The sequence below is a fragment of the Oncorhynchus clarkii genome, chromosome 23 (assembly GCF_045791955.1).
Source record: "Oncorhynchus clarkii lewisi isolate Uvic-CL-2024 chromosome 23, UVic_Ocla_1.0, whole genome shotgun sequence".
NCBI lineage: Eukaryota > Metazoa > Chordata > Actinopteri > Salmoniformes > Salmonidae > Oncorhynchus > Oncorhynchus clarkii.
Genome location: NC_092169.1, coordinates 44,003,540 through 44,018,149, shown reverse-complemented (window position 1 = coordinate 44,018,149; position 14,610 = coordinate 44,003,540). Strand labels below are relative to the sequence as shown.

General features: G+C 41.5%; 1 protein-coding gene across 2 annotated transcripts in view; it reads right to left on the bottom strand.

Moving 5' to 3' along the window:
- Positions 1–14,610, bottom strand: part of LOC139381430 (phosphatase and actin regulator 2-like) — a 69,801-nt gene that overhangs the window by 8,014 nt on the left and 47,177 nt on the right. For both annotated transcript variants that reach the window (XM_071124940.1, XM_071124941.1), the window contains exons 5-7: positions 4,149–4,686; positions 2,325–2,509; positions 1,251–1,407 (exon numbers count right to left, since the gene is read on the bottom strand). In XM_071124940.1, the coding sequence (XP_070981041.1) occupies positions 1,251–1,407; positions 2,325–2,509; positions 4,149–4,686 (880 nt within the window). The remainder of the gene's footprint in view (positions 1–1,250; positions 1,408–2,324; positions 2,510–4,148; positions 4,687–14,610) is intronic.

Below are 14,610 nucleotides of genomic sequence, written 5' to 3'. Positions count from 1 at the left end.
AATTAGCCCAATAACACATTAGTAAAATGGTTTTAATATATTGGGCCATGTACAGTATATATCCTATGCATGGTCCATATTATCAGCTATGCTATTAGCAATAAACATTATCACCTTTATCCCAACTGATGCTGCCAAACGCAAATAAATAGGCTGAAGCATGGGTTTGCCTATCTGCATTTACCCTATTGGGCTAATCATTAGCCAGATCTCAAATGTGATCTTTTAGCTAGTTATTATCATATTGATTCATTTTATGTCCCAAAAAACGTGCATAAACTCTGAATATGATTTAGGTCTACCTGTTAGGGTAACTTAGGGTAACTTGCCACCTGGGGTAAAAAGCCCCCCTGCCTGTACTTCTCACAGAAACCACTTCATGTCACAATTCTTCCCCCAACACTTTCCCTGTTTCCACTACTCTTGCTCAACAAAAAATATTATCTCTCATCACAATTTTTTTTATGTCATTCCAAATAAATTATTTTGAGGTAGAGAGGCCTACAACTAACCAGTGTTACATTCAGCCCCACTCTCCCCTATGCACACTGCGAATTGCGGAGTGGTAATGTGTAACTGTTAAAAACTGTTAAAAACCCCAGGTTTAAAATTGCGTATTTCACGCATATTTATGAGTTGAGAAATAAATAAAGTAGGAATGAAAAGCTGAGATTCCCAAACAAAAGCCATTAAAACTGTTGTTTTCACGATTGCAAGAATTGTTGTGCATTGACTACTTGTCAGAATGCATGTTTCCATCCCTGTGGCACTTATAACATGAATGAGCCATGAGAGGAATAGTTATTTATCCGACTTGTTAAAAAGATTTATCTAGCCGACTAGGTAAATAGATCAACTATTCTACTATGGGGTTGTTAGATTTTTCTATTAATTGTTTGTTTTGTTTTCACAGGAATTCATGTTCCATTGTTGCGTGGCGGCAATTTTTTATTTTTTATTTTATTTAACCTTTATTTAACTAGGCAAGTCAGTTAAGAACAAATTCTTATTTTCAATGACGGCCTAGGAACAGTGGGTTAACTGCCTGTTCAGGGGCAGAACGACAGCTTGGGGGTTTGAACTTGCAACCTTCCGGTTCCTAGTCCAACGCTCTAACCACTAGGCTACCCTGCCGCCCCTATGATTTTGCCGTTGCGCAGCACCACAGGAAAATGAGTGCAGCGGAAACCCCGGTGTGTGTGTGTCTGTGTGTGTATATGTGTGCATGACACCAGGGGTGTACTCTGTACCTCACTAGCTTGGAGTGAATTTGCTGGCGGAGTTCCTGCCTCTCGGTCTCAGAGGTACGAGGCAGGATGTTCTTCTCCTCCAGCTCTCTCTTGCTGGGCCGGTTGCCAAGTCTGATGGCCAGGGTGTCCCTGCGGCGGATCTTACTGGCTAGAGAGCCTACAAAACCAATAATAGTCATGTAAATCCAGCTAGCCCCCCAGTTTTATACTGTAGGAAAGTGTTCTGTGCAGTACATATACTAGTACATATAAAACCTCCCAGAAAGAAACACAAGAAGTGACATTGTTTTCAACTGTGTTTTGGTTGTTCCTTGTCCATGTGTCTAGTCCTTGTGTCTAGTTTTGTGTCTAGTCTTGTGTCTAGTCTTGTGTCTAGTCTTGCTTCTAATCTTGTTTCTAGTCTTGTTTCTAGTCTTGTTTCTAGTCCTTGTTTCTAGTCCTTGTTTCTAGTCTTGTGTCTAGTCTTGTGTCTAGTCTTGTGTCTAGTCTTGTGTCTAGTCTTGTTTCTAGTCTTGTTTCTAGTCTTGTTTCTAGTCTTGTGTCTTGTTTCTAGTCTTGTTTCTAGTCTTGTTTCTAGTCTTGTTTCTAGTCTTGTTTCATGGGTGTTTTCCGTATTTCTATCACGGTAAAAGTGAAATCTAAGCAAGCCTAAATATCTCATAGAGGGATAATTCACTTAAAATATGTTTCTTTTATTTTTTTTACCAAGCAAAATTATCTCACATCATTGGCAGATAATTTTTTGTTGTTAATTAGAAATAAGCTAAATTAAGATATGTTTCAAGATATTTTACCTTAAGACAATTAAAATATCTTGGTTAATAAAATCAAATCAGCAAAAAGATCTGCCGCAAGATCATTTAGCTTGGTAAGAAAAGAACAACACTTATTTTAAGTGAATTATCCCTCAATATAAGATATTTAGGCTTGCTTAGATTTCACTTTTTGCAGTGAGTGCACTAGTGGCTATGGATGAATTTGTTGCAAAGGCTGGACAGCATACATGAAGACTGACTGACTAAAGGCTAGAATACAATTAGCTGTAAGCTTCTATATCTGTGACAGATTCCTTACTTGTGGTATACTCGTCCTCCTCATCCTCGTCCTCTTCTTCGTCTCGGTAGAGGATGGGCCCATCTGAGTCAGAGTCGCTGACTATGGAGTGGTAGTCAGACTCCGTAGTACTGTCTGGGATGACTGTAACCTCTGGGCTCTCCAGGTTAACACTGTGGAGCTTCTCACCAATCCCATTGGTAGGCCTGGAATCATATCATCAAAACTGATAAAGCGTTCTTACTTGATTGATTCTTATCTATTGATTGATTTATCATGTCCATTGTTGTCCTCGTTGCATAATGGAAAATGGCGATTAAAAAATGTAGATAAAGGGTGTATAGACCAAAACGCTGGTGAAAACAGGCCTTTTCTTTCCCAAAAGGTTTTTCCTCATGAACCTGGCATCATGCAAGATAAACTATCCTATATTCAATGGTTGAAGGCATACTTCACAGACAGGGTTCTGTGACTTTTCACTCAAGCCCCCCTTCCAGCATTGGGGAACATCCCATGCATGACCAAGTGCAATACCCCTGGCAAATGATCCAGCTTCTCTGGGAGAATAAGTGTATATCAGTAAATTATACAGTACAATATTCCACACAGAATAGCTTTTTACACTGCTGTGCTGTCTTCTGAATCTGCAGTACTGTCTGACTCCCAATGCTGCTGACCATTTACACGTGCAGTAAGACTTACATCATCCCTTCGATGGAGTTTTGTAAAGCATACTGTATTATTATGGTAATCGTGATTGCAGTAAAGAGCTTTCCTACCAATACCACCTGATTTCATTCCAAAGTTTCGTAAGAGCAAACATGATGTAAGACACCCTTTTATTTTCTTCAGCTACTACCAGCCTGGGTCAAATATATAACTCAACTACTTTCAAATACTTGAAATGCACTTGATTTAATTGGCCTGGTTTGATAGAACAAATGGAATGATCCCAAAAGTGCAGAATTCAAGCTACATAAAGTGTACCTCAAATATCTCAAATACTTTGAAATATGTCTGCGTTTGACCCAGGTCTGCTTCACTTTATGAACTCAGACCTGCTATATGGACGCAAAGTGCACAACTCAAAACCCTTGTAGCAGGAGACAGCTAGAACTAGTTTCCCTTCCATTCCTGCATGTACAATATGACGGAGTGTGTTTCCCGCATACAGATGTAAGACCTTAATTTGAGCCAGTTTGCTACAGCAGGAAAAAAATATTGCAGCAACAGGAAATGTGAAATGTTATGTGGATTATAATTAATGGACATTTTTGTAGGGGTTGATACATTTTTCGTAAGGGAAAATCAAGTCTGATTTCTAAGTGGAAATTACAAACTTCAGAATACTTTTTAAACCTCAAGTACACTATAAGTTTAAAATGTCCTGCATTGCAGGAAAGTTCTCAAGTAACAGGGTGATCAAATTAAGACCCTACATCTGTAGCAGGATGCTCATGATAAACAAGGCCGTGCTTAATCAGATGCGTCTCAAAACTCGCAACCTTTTCTGATGAATGTCGTTCTCTGAGATGATGAAAGAACGTTGCCATGCTTCAATATAGATTTTCAGCAAGCATCTGTTCAGCTGCTCCAGTAGGTGTTTGGAGTACAGTAGCTAGCAGAATACCACAGTACAGCCTGGTAACATACTTCAAATATAATGAGACTTCAACTATATGGTTCTGTCTGCAAGAATGTTCATACAATATAAATGTTATTATAATTCTGTTGTTCATACCCTTATGAAGTGGCTTTGTGGCATTGCTGAACAATAACATGTTCTGTGCTGTTTTTTCTCTGTACGAAACCCCATAAAATGGCTTTTCTGCACTAGAGACATACCTCCAATTTTTCTCTAAGTCATGGTCTTCGTCCCCCGACTGTTGCTCATGGTCACCTCCTCCATCTTTCCCAGTCCCCAGGGCTTCCTCCGTGGAGCTCTCACTTTGAGACTCAGTGAAGGAAGTGTCCTCAGTGGTGCTGTTGACAAGGGGTGCTTTCTCTCCAGGGTCCTGAGGGCCAACACCTGAGGCATCGTCTTTATCCACCCCAGGCAGAGAGGAGTTATCCTGAGCAGCAGGCCTGCCCTCTGGGCCAGAAGAGGGATCCTCCTTACCCCCCTGGTTCCCATCCCCAGGACCCGTGAGCAGTATTTCACCTGGTAGGCTGTCTGTGTCTGGGGAGGCCTTGGGGGCTCCAGAGAAGCGGGAAGGGTCAGTTGCTAGTTGGAGCTCGCGCTTGTTGGTCTTCTCTGTCCCGGTTGGATTGGCAGGCCTGTCCTTCGAGATCTTTGTGTTACACTGTGTGGACGATGAGGAGGATGAGGACTGGGCCGTGGTCTTGGATGTGCCTCCAGTTTTCTTAGGATGAGAGGATTTGGCTAAGAGGAGAAGAAACTTCATTAGGTTTATTTGAAACAACAGCAAAAACTGGCTGATGTCCTGTTGTATTTTATGCGCTTTTGCTTTTGCTGTCATTTTAAATGACGAGACCAGGGACTTCAGACGAACATGAGCCTTTTGTTTAAATCTGGAACATTAACAGTCAATGATATAACAAATATATATACTGTATATATGTTCTATAGAATGTTGTGGTCATGTGATAGAAATAGAAGAGTAAAATAATAATAATAATTTGAGTGTATTATAAGCATGCGTTTTTTGCATATCCCAACTCTCCCTGATACACCCTCGGAGAGTGGGGTCACGGCCAGGGTCAGGGTAAGCCATGGTCAGCACAACGAAGAGCTGCTGGCAAAACGCACGAAAGTGCTGTTTGAATGAATGTTTACGCGCCTGCTTCTGCCTACCACCGCTCAGTCAGATACTTAGATACTTGTATGCTCAGTCAGATTATATGCAACGCAGGACATGCTAGATAATATCTAGTAATATCATTAACCATGTGTAGTTAACTAGTGGTTATGATTGATTGTTTTTTATAAGATAAGTTGAATGCTAGCTAGCAACTTACCTTGGCTTACTGCATTTGCGTAACAGGCAGTCTCCTTGTGGAGTGCAACAAGAGAGAGGCAGGTCGTTATTGCGTTGGACTAGTTTACTGTAAGGTTGCAAGATTGGATCCCCCGAGCTGACAAGGTGAAAATCTGTCGTTCTGCCCCTGAACAAGTTAACCCACCGTTCCTAGGCCGTCATTGAAAATAACAATGTGTTCTTAACTGACTTGCCTAGTTAAATAAATCGGCGCCCAAAAATACAGATTTCCGATTGTTATGAAAACCTGAAATCGGCCCTAATTAATCGGCCATTCCGATTAATCGGTCGACCACTAGAAGCCACTGCTCCAAAACCGCCATAAAAAAGCCAGACTGTGGTTTGCAACTGCACATGGAGACAAAGATTGTACTTTTTGGAGAAATGTCCTCTGATCTGATTAAACAAAAATAGAACTGTTTGGCCATAATGACCATCGTTATGTTTGGAGGAAAAAGGGGGATGCTTGCAAGCCGAAGAACACCATCCCAACCGTGAAGCACGTGGGTGGCAGCATCATGTTCTGGGGGTGCTTTGCTGCAGGAGGGACTGGTGCACTTCACAAGATAGATGGCTTCATGAGAAAATAAAATTATGTGGATATATTGAAGCAGCATCTCAAGACATCAGTCAGGAAGTTAAAGCTTGGTCGCAAATGGGTCTTCCAAATGGACAATGACCCAAAGCATACTTCCAAATTTGTGGCAAAATGGCTTAAGGGACAAGAAAGTCAAGGTATTGGAGTGGCCATCACAAAGCCCTGACCTCAATCCCATAGAAAATCTGTGGGCAGAACTGAAAAAGCGTGTGTGAGCAAGGAGGCCTACAAACCTGACTCAGTTACACCATCTCTGTCAGGAGGAATGGGCCAAAATTCACCCAACATATTGTGGGAAGCTTGTGGAAGGCTACCTGAAACGTTTGACCCAAGTTAAACAATTTAAAGGCAACGCTACCAAATACTAATTGAGTGTATGTAAACTTATGACCCACTAGGAATGTGATGACTGAAATAAAAGCTGAAATAAATCACTCTCCACTATTTTTATTATTATTAACCTGTTAGAGCTCTAGGGGCGCTATTTCATTTTTGGATAAAAAACGTTCCCGTTTTAAGCGCGATATTTTGTCACGAAAAGATGCTCGACTATGCATATTCTTGACAGTTTTTGAAAGAAAACACTCTGAAGTTTCAGAATCTGCAAAGATTTTGTCTGTAAGTGCCCCAGAACTCATTCTACAGGCGAAACCAAGATGATGCATCACCCAGGAATTAGCAGAATTTCTGAAGCTCTGTTTTCCATTCTCTCCTTATATGGCTGTGATTGCGCAACGAATGAGCCTACACTTTCTGTCGTTCGCCCAAGGTCTTAGCAGCATTGTGACGTATTTGTAGGCATATCATTGGAAGATTGACCATAAGAGACTACATTTTCCAAGTGTCCGCCTGGTATCCTGCGTCGAATTCGGTGCGCAATTGCCAGCTGCTTCTACTTTACCATTTGATTCAGGGGAGAAAGCATGTGTCCAAGAACGATGTATCAATGAAGAGATATGTGAAAAACACCTTGATGATTGATTCTAAACAACGTTTGCCATGTTTTCAGTCGATATTATGGAGTTAATTTGGAAAAAAGTTCGCGTTTTGAGGACTGAATTTTCGGATTTTTTTTGGTAGCCAAATGTGATGTATAAAACGGAGCTATTTCTAATACACAAGGAATCTTTTTGGAAAAACTGAGCATCTGCTATCTAACTGAGAGTATCCTCATTGAAAACATCAGAAGTTCTTCAAAGGTAAATGATTTTATTTGAAGGCTTTTATGTTTTTGTTAATGTTGCGTGCTGGATGCTAACGCTAATGCTAACGCTAAATGCTAACGCGAAATGCTAACGCTAGCTAGCTACTTTTACACAAATGATTGTTTTCCTATGGTTGAGAAGCATATTTTGAAAATCTGAGATGACAGTGTTGTTTACAAAAGGCTAAGCTTGAGGAGATGGCATATTTATTTCATTTCATTTGCGATTTTCATAAATAGTTAACGTTGTGTTATGCTAATGAGCTTGCTGATAGATTTACACAATCCTGGATACAGGGGTTTTTTCATAGCTAAACGTGACGCAGAAAACGGAGCGATTTGTCCTAAACAAATAATCTTTCAGGAAAAACTGAACATTTGCTATCTGAGAGTCTCCTCATTGAAAACATCTGAAGTTCTTCAAAGGTAAATGATTTTATTTGAATGCTTTTCTGTTTTTTTGTGTAAATGTTGCCAGCTGAATGCTAATGCTAAATGCTACGTTAGCCATCAATACTGTTACACAAATGCTTGTTTTGCAATGGTTGAGAAGCATATTTTGAAAATCTGAGATGACAGTGTTGTTAACAAAAGGCTAAGCTTGAGAGCTAGCATATTTATTTCATTTCATTTGCGATTTTCATGAATAGTTAACGTTGCGTTATGGTAATGAGCTTGAGTCTGTATTCACGATCCCGGATCCGGGATGGGGAGATCAGAAAGGTTAATTATTATTATTATTTCACATTCTTAAAACAAAGTGATGATCCCATCTGACCTACGACAGGACATTTTTACTAGGATTAAATGTCAGGAATTGTGAAAAACTGAGTTTAAATGTGCAGTTGAAGTCAGAAGTTTACATACACCTTAGCCTAAGACATTTAATCTCAGTTTTTCACAATTCCTGACATGTAATCCTAGTACAGATGTCCTACCTGGATTATATTGGAGAGGCTTCCATTAAAGAACACCCTCTGTGTTCTGTTAGACAAGTAACTCTTTATCCACATTATAGCAGGGTGTGTAAAGCCATAACACAAATGTTTTCCAGCAGCAGACTATGATCGTTAATGTCAAAAGCCACACTGAAGTCTAACAAAACAGCCCCCACAATCTTTTTATCATCAATTTCTCTCAGCCAATCATCAGTCATTTGTGTAAGTGCTGTGGTTGTTGAGTGCCCTTCCCTATTAGTGTGCTGAAAGTCTCTTGTCAATTTGTTTACTGTAAAATAGCATTGCATCTGGTCAAACACAATTTTTTCAAAAAGTTTACTAAGGTTTGGTAATATGCCAATTGGTCGGCTATTTAAGCCAGTTAAAGGGGCATTATTGTTCTTAGGTGGGAGAATAACTTTTGCTTCCCTCCAGGCCTGAGGTCACACACTTTCTAGTAGGCTTCAATTGAAGATATGGCAAATGGGAGTGGCAATATCATCCACTATTATCCTCAGTCATTTTCTATCCCAGTTGTCAGACCACCAGTGGCTTGCCATTTTTGATAGACAACAATTTTTCACCTCTTCCACACTCACTTTACAGAGTTAAATATTACTTGTCTTTCATAATTTGGTCAGATATACTTGAATGTGTAGTGCCAGCGTTTGTTGCTGGCATGTCATGCCTAAATTTGCTAATCTGAATGAGCAATCTGATTCAGTGAAAGATGGAAGTGGGAATTTGCCCTTTTGCCTCAAATTTCATTTAAGGTGCTCCAAAGGTCATATTGTGGATAGAGGTGGTATTGTGGATACAGGCCGTATTGTGGATAGAGGTCGTACTGTGGATACAGGCCGAATTGTGGATACAGGTCGTATTTTGGATACAGGCCGAATTGTGGATAGAGGTTGTGTTTTGGATACAGGCAGTATTGTGGATACAGGCCGCATTGTGGATACAGGTCGTATTTTGGATACAGGCCGAATTGTGGATAGAGGTTGTGTTTTGGATACAGGCCAAATTGTGGATAGAGGTCATATTGTGGATACAGGCAGTATTGTGGATATAGGTTGTATTGTGGAAACGCCATTTGGTAGATATACCGAAGCTATTCAAAACCAAATGAACTACTGTCACTCAACAGGAGAGCAATGTGAACTCAATAAACTGTCACTCAACAAGAGAACAATGTGAACTCAATGAACTGCTGTCACTCAACAAGAGAACAATGTGAACTCAATAAACTACTGTCACTCAACAGGAGAACAATGTGAACTCAATAAACTGTCATCCAACAAGAGAACAATGTGAACTCAATAAACTGCTGTCACTCAACAAGAGAACAATGTGAACTCAATAAACTGTCATCCAACAAGAGAACAATGTGAACTCAATGAACTGTCATCCAACAAGAGAACAATGTGAACTCAATGAACTGCTGTCACTCAACAAGAGAACAATGTGAACTCAATGAACTGCTGTCACTCAACAAGAGAACAATGTGAACTCAATAAACTGTCATCCAACAAGAGAACAATGTGAACTCAATAAACTGTCACTCAACAAGAGAACAATGTGAACTCAATAAACTACTGCCACTCAACAAGAGAACAATGTGAACTCAATAAACTACTGCCACTCAACAAGAGAACAATGTGAACTCAATAAACTACTGTTACTCAACAAGAGAACAATGTGAACTCAATGAACTGCTGTTACTCAACAAGAGAACAATGTGAACTCAATGAACTGCTGTCACTCAACAAGAGAACAATGTGAACTCAATAAACTGTCATCCAACAAGAGAACAATGTGAACTCAATAAACTGTCATCCAACAAGAGAACAATGTGAACTCAATAAACTACTGTCACTCAACAAGAGAACAATGTGAACTCAATAAACTGTCATCCAACAAGAGAACAATGTGAACTCAATAAACTGTCATCCAACAAGAGAACAATGTGAACTCAATAAACTGTCATCCAACAAGAGAACAATGTGAACTCAATAAACTGTCATCCAACAAGAGAACAATGTGAACTCAATAAACTGTCATCCAACAAGAGAACAATGTGAACTCAATAAACTGCTGTCACTCAACAAGAGAACAATGTGAACTCAATAAACTACTGTTACTCAACAAGAGAACAATGTGAACTCAATGAACTGCTGTCACTCAACAAGAGAACAATGTGAACTCAATAAACTGTCATCCAACAAGAGAACAATGTGAACTCAATGAACTGCTGTCACTCAACAAGAGAACAATGTGAACTCAATAAACTGTCATCCAACAAGAGAACAATGTGAACTCAATAAACTGTCATCCAACAAGAGAACAATGTGAACTCAATAAACTACTGTCACTCAACAAGAGAACAATGTGAACTCAATGAACTGCTGTCACTCAACAAGAGAACAATGTGAACTCAATAAACTGTCATCCAACAAGAGAACAATGTGAACTCAATAAACTGTCATCCAACAAGAGAACAATGTGAACTCAATAAACTGTCATCCAACAAGAGAACAATGTGAACTCAATAAACTGTCATCCAACAAGAGAACAATGTGAACTCAATAAACTACTGTCACTCAACAAGAGAACAATGCAAACTCAAAGATTACTATAGCCAGAGGATAACAATGGACATAAAACAGAAATATGGAGAGCCCAAAATATGGCATTTCTTTACAGAAACTCATAAAATACATAGTTTGGCAGGCATGCCCATCACATGCAACACTATTGGCCCTGAGTAGCATAGTTTATTCTAATGGGGTCAAATGAGACATGTGCACAGACACTGGCACACAGACAGACAGACAGACAGACAGACAGACAGACACACACACACAAACACGACATGGCCACGCAGGACCTGGGGAACCAAACGATCCATGAACCAGATCCTCATGCACCAAAGACAAAAAGAAACCACATGAGCAAGGGTTCTCAGAGGCAGACAGCAGAAAGACAGCAGGCAGACAGCAGGCAGGCAGGCAGACAGCAGGTAGGCAGCAGGAAGGCAGCAGGCAGACAGCAAGTAGACAGCAGGCAAACAACAGACAGACGCAGGCAGGCAGAAGGAAGGCAGCAGGAAGGCAGCAGGCAGGCAGCAGGCAGACAGCAAGCAGGGGAACACAAATCGGACACATTGTCTCATTGTAGTGCTCTGCTGTGTAAAAGTCTTTGCAGGCAACACTGTACACACTCTTCTCACTTCCTTTTTTCCTACAAAAAAAACAAAACTTTCAACTACTGTAAATCCTCAGCCTATTCTAGTATGGACACTACCATTCATTCCTGAGGGGGGACAAGGATGGATGGACTGATGGACGGAGGGAGGCCTTACACATGCGAAGACGGGTTTTGCATGCAAACAGGCTTCTCTCTCTCTCTCTCCCAACCAACCAGCACCACTGATACTCACCACTCCCACGGTAATTGTTTTGAGGGTTTTGTTTGTGGGACAGAGCAGTAGCTTGCTTGCCTGTGCTTTTGGCCAGCTTTTTACCGCCCATGGTTCCGTCCCTGCGCCCTGCTGTAACCCCACCAGCTGATTTGGGAGTTGCAGTGGTAGGGCTTTTTTGGGGGGCCTCCCGCGTTCTGGCCTGGTTCGTTCTGGCCTGGTTCCCATTTAGAGTAGCTTTGTTTTCATTTGTCACTACGAGGGTAGAGGAGGGGGAGCAGAGCAACCTCTCCTGTCATTTACCAACACCCAGATGGAGGGAGTCAGACAGACACAGTCTCACTAATAATCGTAAAAGTGGGGAACATAAAGTCGGTGCATTATGTGCATATCGGAGGAATGAAGAAAGGTCTAACAAACCCTTAAGCTGTGACCTGACCTCCAACCTAACGTGTGTTTACAGTGCCATGCAAAAGCATTCACCCCTGTTGGCATTTTTCCTATTTTGTTGCATTACAACCTGTAATTTAAATAGATTTTTATTTGGATGTCATGCTATGGACAGACACAAAATAGTCCAAATTGGTGAAATGAAAAGAAAAATGTAAAACTGAAAAGTGGTACGTGCATATGTATTCACCCCCTTTGCTATGAAGCCCCTAAATAAGATCTGGTGCAACCAATTACCTTCAGAAGTCACATAATTAGTAAAATAAAGTCCACCTGTGTGCAATCTAAGTGTCACGTGATCTCAGTAGATATACACCTTTTCTGAAAGGCCCCAGAGTCTGCAACACCACTAAGCAAGGTGCACCGCCAAGCAAGCGGCACCATGAAGACCAAGGAGCTCTCCAAACAGGTCAGGGACAAAGTTGTGGAGAAGTACAGATCAGGGTTGGGTTATAAAAGAATATCTGAAACTTTGAACATCCCACGGAGCACCGTTAAATCCATTATTAAAACATTTAAAGAATATGACACCACAACAAACCTGCCAAGAGAGGGCCGCCCACCAAAACTCACCGACCAGGCAAGAAGGGCATTAATCAGAGAGGCAACAAAGAGACCAAAGATAACCCTAAAGGAGCTGCAAAGCTCCACAGCTGAGATTAGAGTATCTCTCCATAGGACCACTTTAAGCCGTACACTCCACAGAGTTGGGCTTTACGGAAGAGTGGCAAGAAAAAAGCCATTGCTTAAGAAAAAAATAAGCAAACACGTTTGGTGTTCGCCAAAAGGCATGTTGGAGACAATGTAGGAATGCTGTTCATCGACTACAGCTCAGCATTTAGCACCATAGTACCCTGGGTCTCGACCTCGCCCCGTGCAACTGGGTCCTGGACTTTCTGACGGGCCACCCCCAGGTTGTGAGGGTAGGTAACAACATCTCCACCCTGCTGATCCTCAACACTGGGGCCCCACAAGGGTGCGTTCTCAGCCCTCTCCTGTACTCCCTGTTCACCCATGACTGCGTGGCCATACACGCCTCCAACTCAATCATCAAGTTTGCAGACGACTCTACGGTGGTAGGCTTGATTACCAACAACAACGAGACGGCCTACAGGGAGGAGGTGAGGGCCCTCGGAGTGTGGTGTCAGGAAAATAACCTCACACTCAATGTCAACTAAACAAAGGAGATGACTTCAGGAAACAGCAGAGGGAGTAGCCCTCTATCCACATCGACGGGACAGTAGTGGAGAAGGTGGGAAGTTTTAAGTTCCTTGGCGTACACATCACGGAAAAACTGAAATGGTCCACCCACACAGACAGCGTGGTCTCTTCAACCTCAGAAGGCAGACGAAATTCGGCTTGCCACCAAAAACACTCTAACTTTTACAGATGCACAATTGAGAGCATCCTGTCGGGCTGTATCACCGCCTGGTACGGCAACTGCTCCGCCCTCAACTGCAAGGCTCTCCAGAGGGTAGTGAGGTCTGCACAACGCATCACCGGGAGCAATCTACCTGCCCTCCAGGACACCTACACCACCCGATGTCACAGGAAGGCCAAAAAGATCATCAAGGACAACAACCACCCGAGCCACTGCCTGTTCACCCCGCTATCATCCAGAAGGTGAGGTCAGTACAGGTGCATCAAAGCTGGGACTGAGAGACTGATAAACAGCTTCTATCTCAAGGCCATCAGACTGTTAACCAGCCATCACTAACATTAAGGGGCTGCTGCCAACATACTGACTCAACTCTAGCCACTTTAATAATAACAAATTGGATGTAATAAATGTATCACTAGCCACTTTAAACAATGCCACTTTATATAATGTTTACATACCATACATTACTCATCTCATATGTATATACTGTACTCTATACCATCTACTGCATCTTGCCTAAGCTGTTCGGCCATCACTCATTCATATATTTTTATGTACATATTCTTATTAATTCCTTTACACTTGTGTGTATAAGGTAGTTGTTGTGAAATTGTTAGGTTAGATTATTTGTTAGCTATTACTGCATGGTCGGAACTAGATGCACAAGCATTTCGCTACACTCGCATTAACATCTGCTAACCATGTGTATGTGACAAATTAAATTTGATATGATTTGAGAAGATACTCTGGTTAGATAAGACCACCATCATGCTGTGGGGATGTTTTTCATCGGCAGGGACTGGCAAACTGGTCAGAATTGAAGGAATGATGGATGGTGCTAAATACAGGGAAATTCTTGAGGGAAACCCGTTTCAGTTTCAGTCTTCCAGAGATTTGAGACTGAGATGGAGGTTCACCTTCCAGCAGAACAATTTAAGTCCATGTTGTAAGGCAACAAAGGAAAAATGCCAAGGGGGGTGAATCATTTCACAAGCCACTGTATATCGGAGGTATGAAGAAAGGTCTAACAAACCTTTATGATGTGACTTGACCTCTAACCTAACGTGTGTGTTTATATCGGAGGGGACAAAAGTAGAAGACAAATGTCCATCTAGTATGGACTTATAAAGTATATATTGTGGGGTCAACATAGGAGAATTTCTCTCCACATTCTTACTCATCTGAGCTGTCACGACCATTCTCCCGATGCATTCATTAAAGCAGCACATTATTATTGCCAGGCAGTGCCCTCAGTGCTCGGGCACTGTAGATGAGGCATAGTCTGAGTATCTGCCCTGACAGGGCGCCAAATGGCTCTG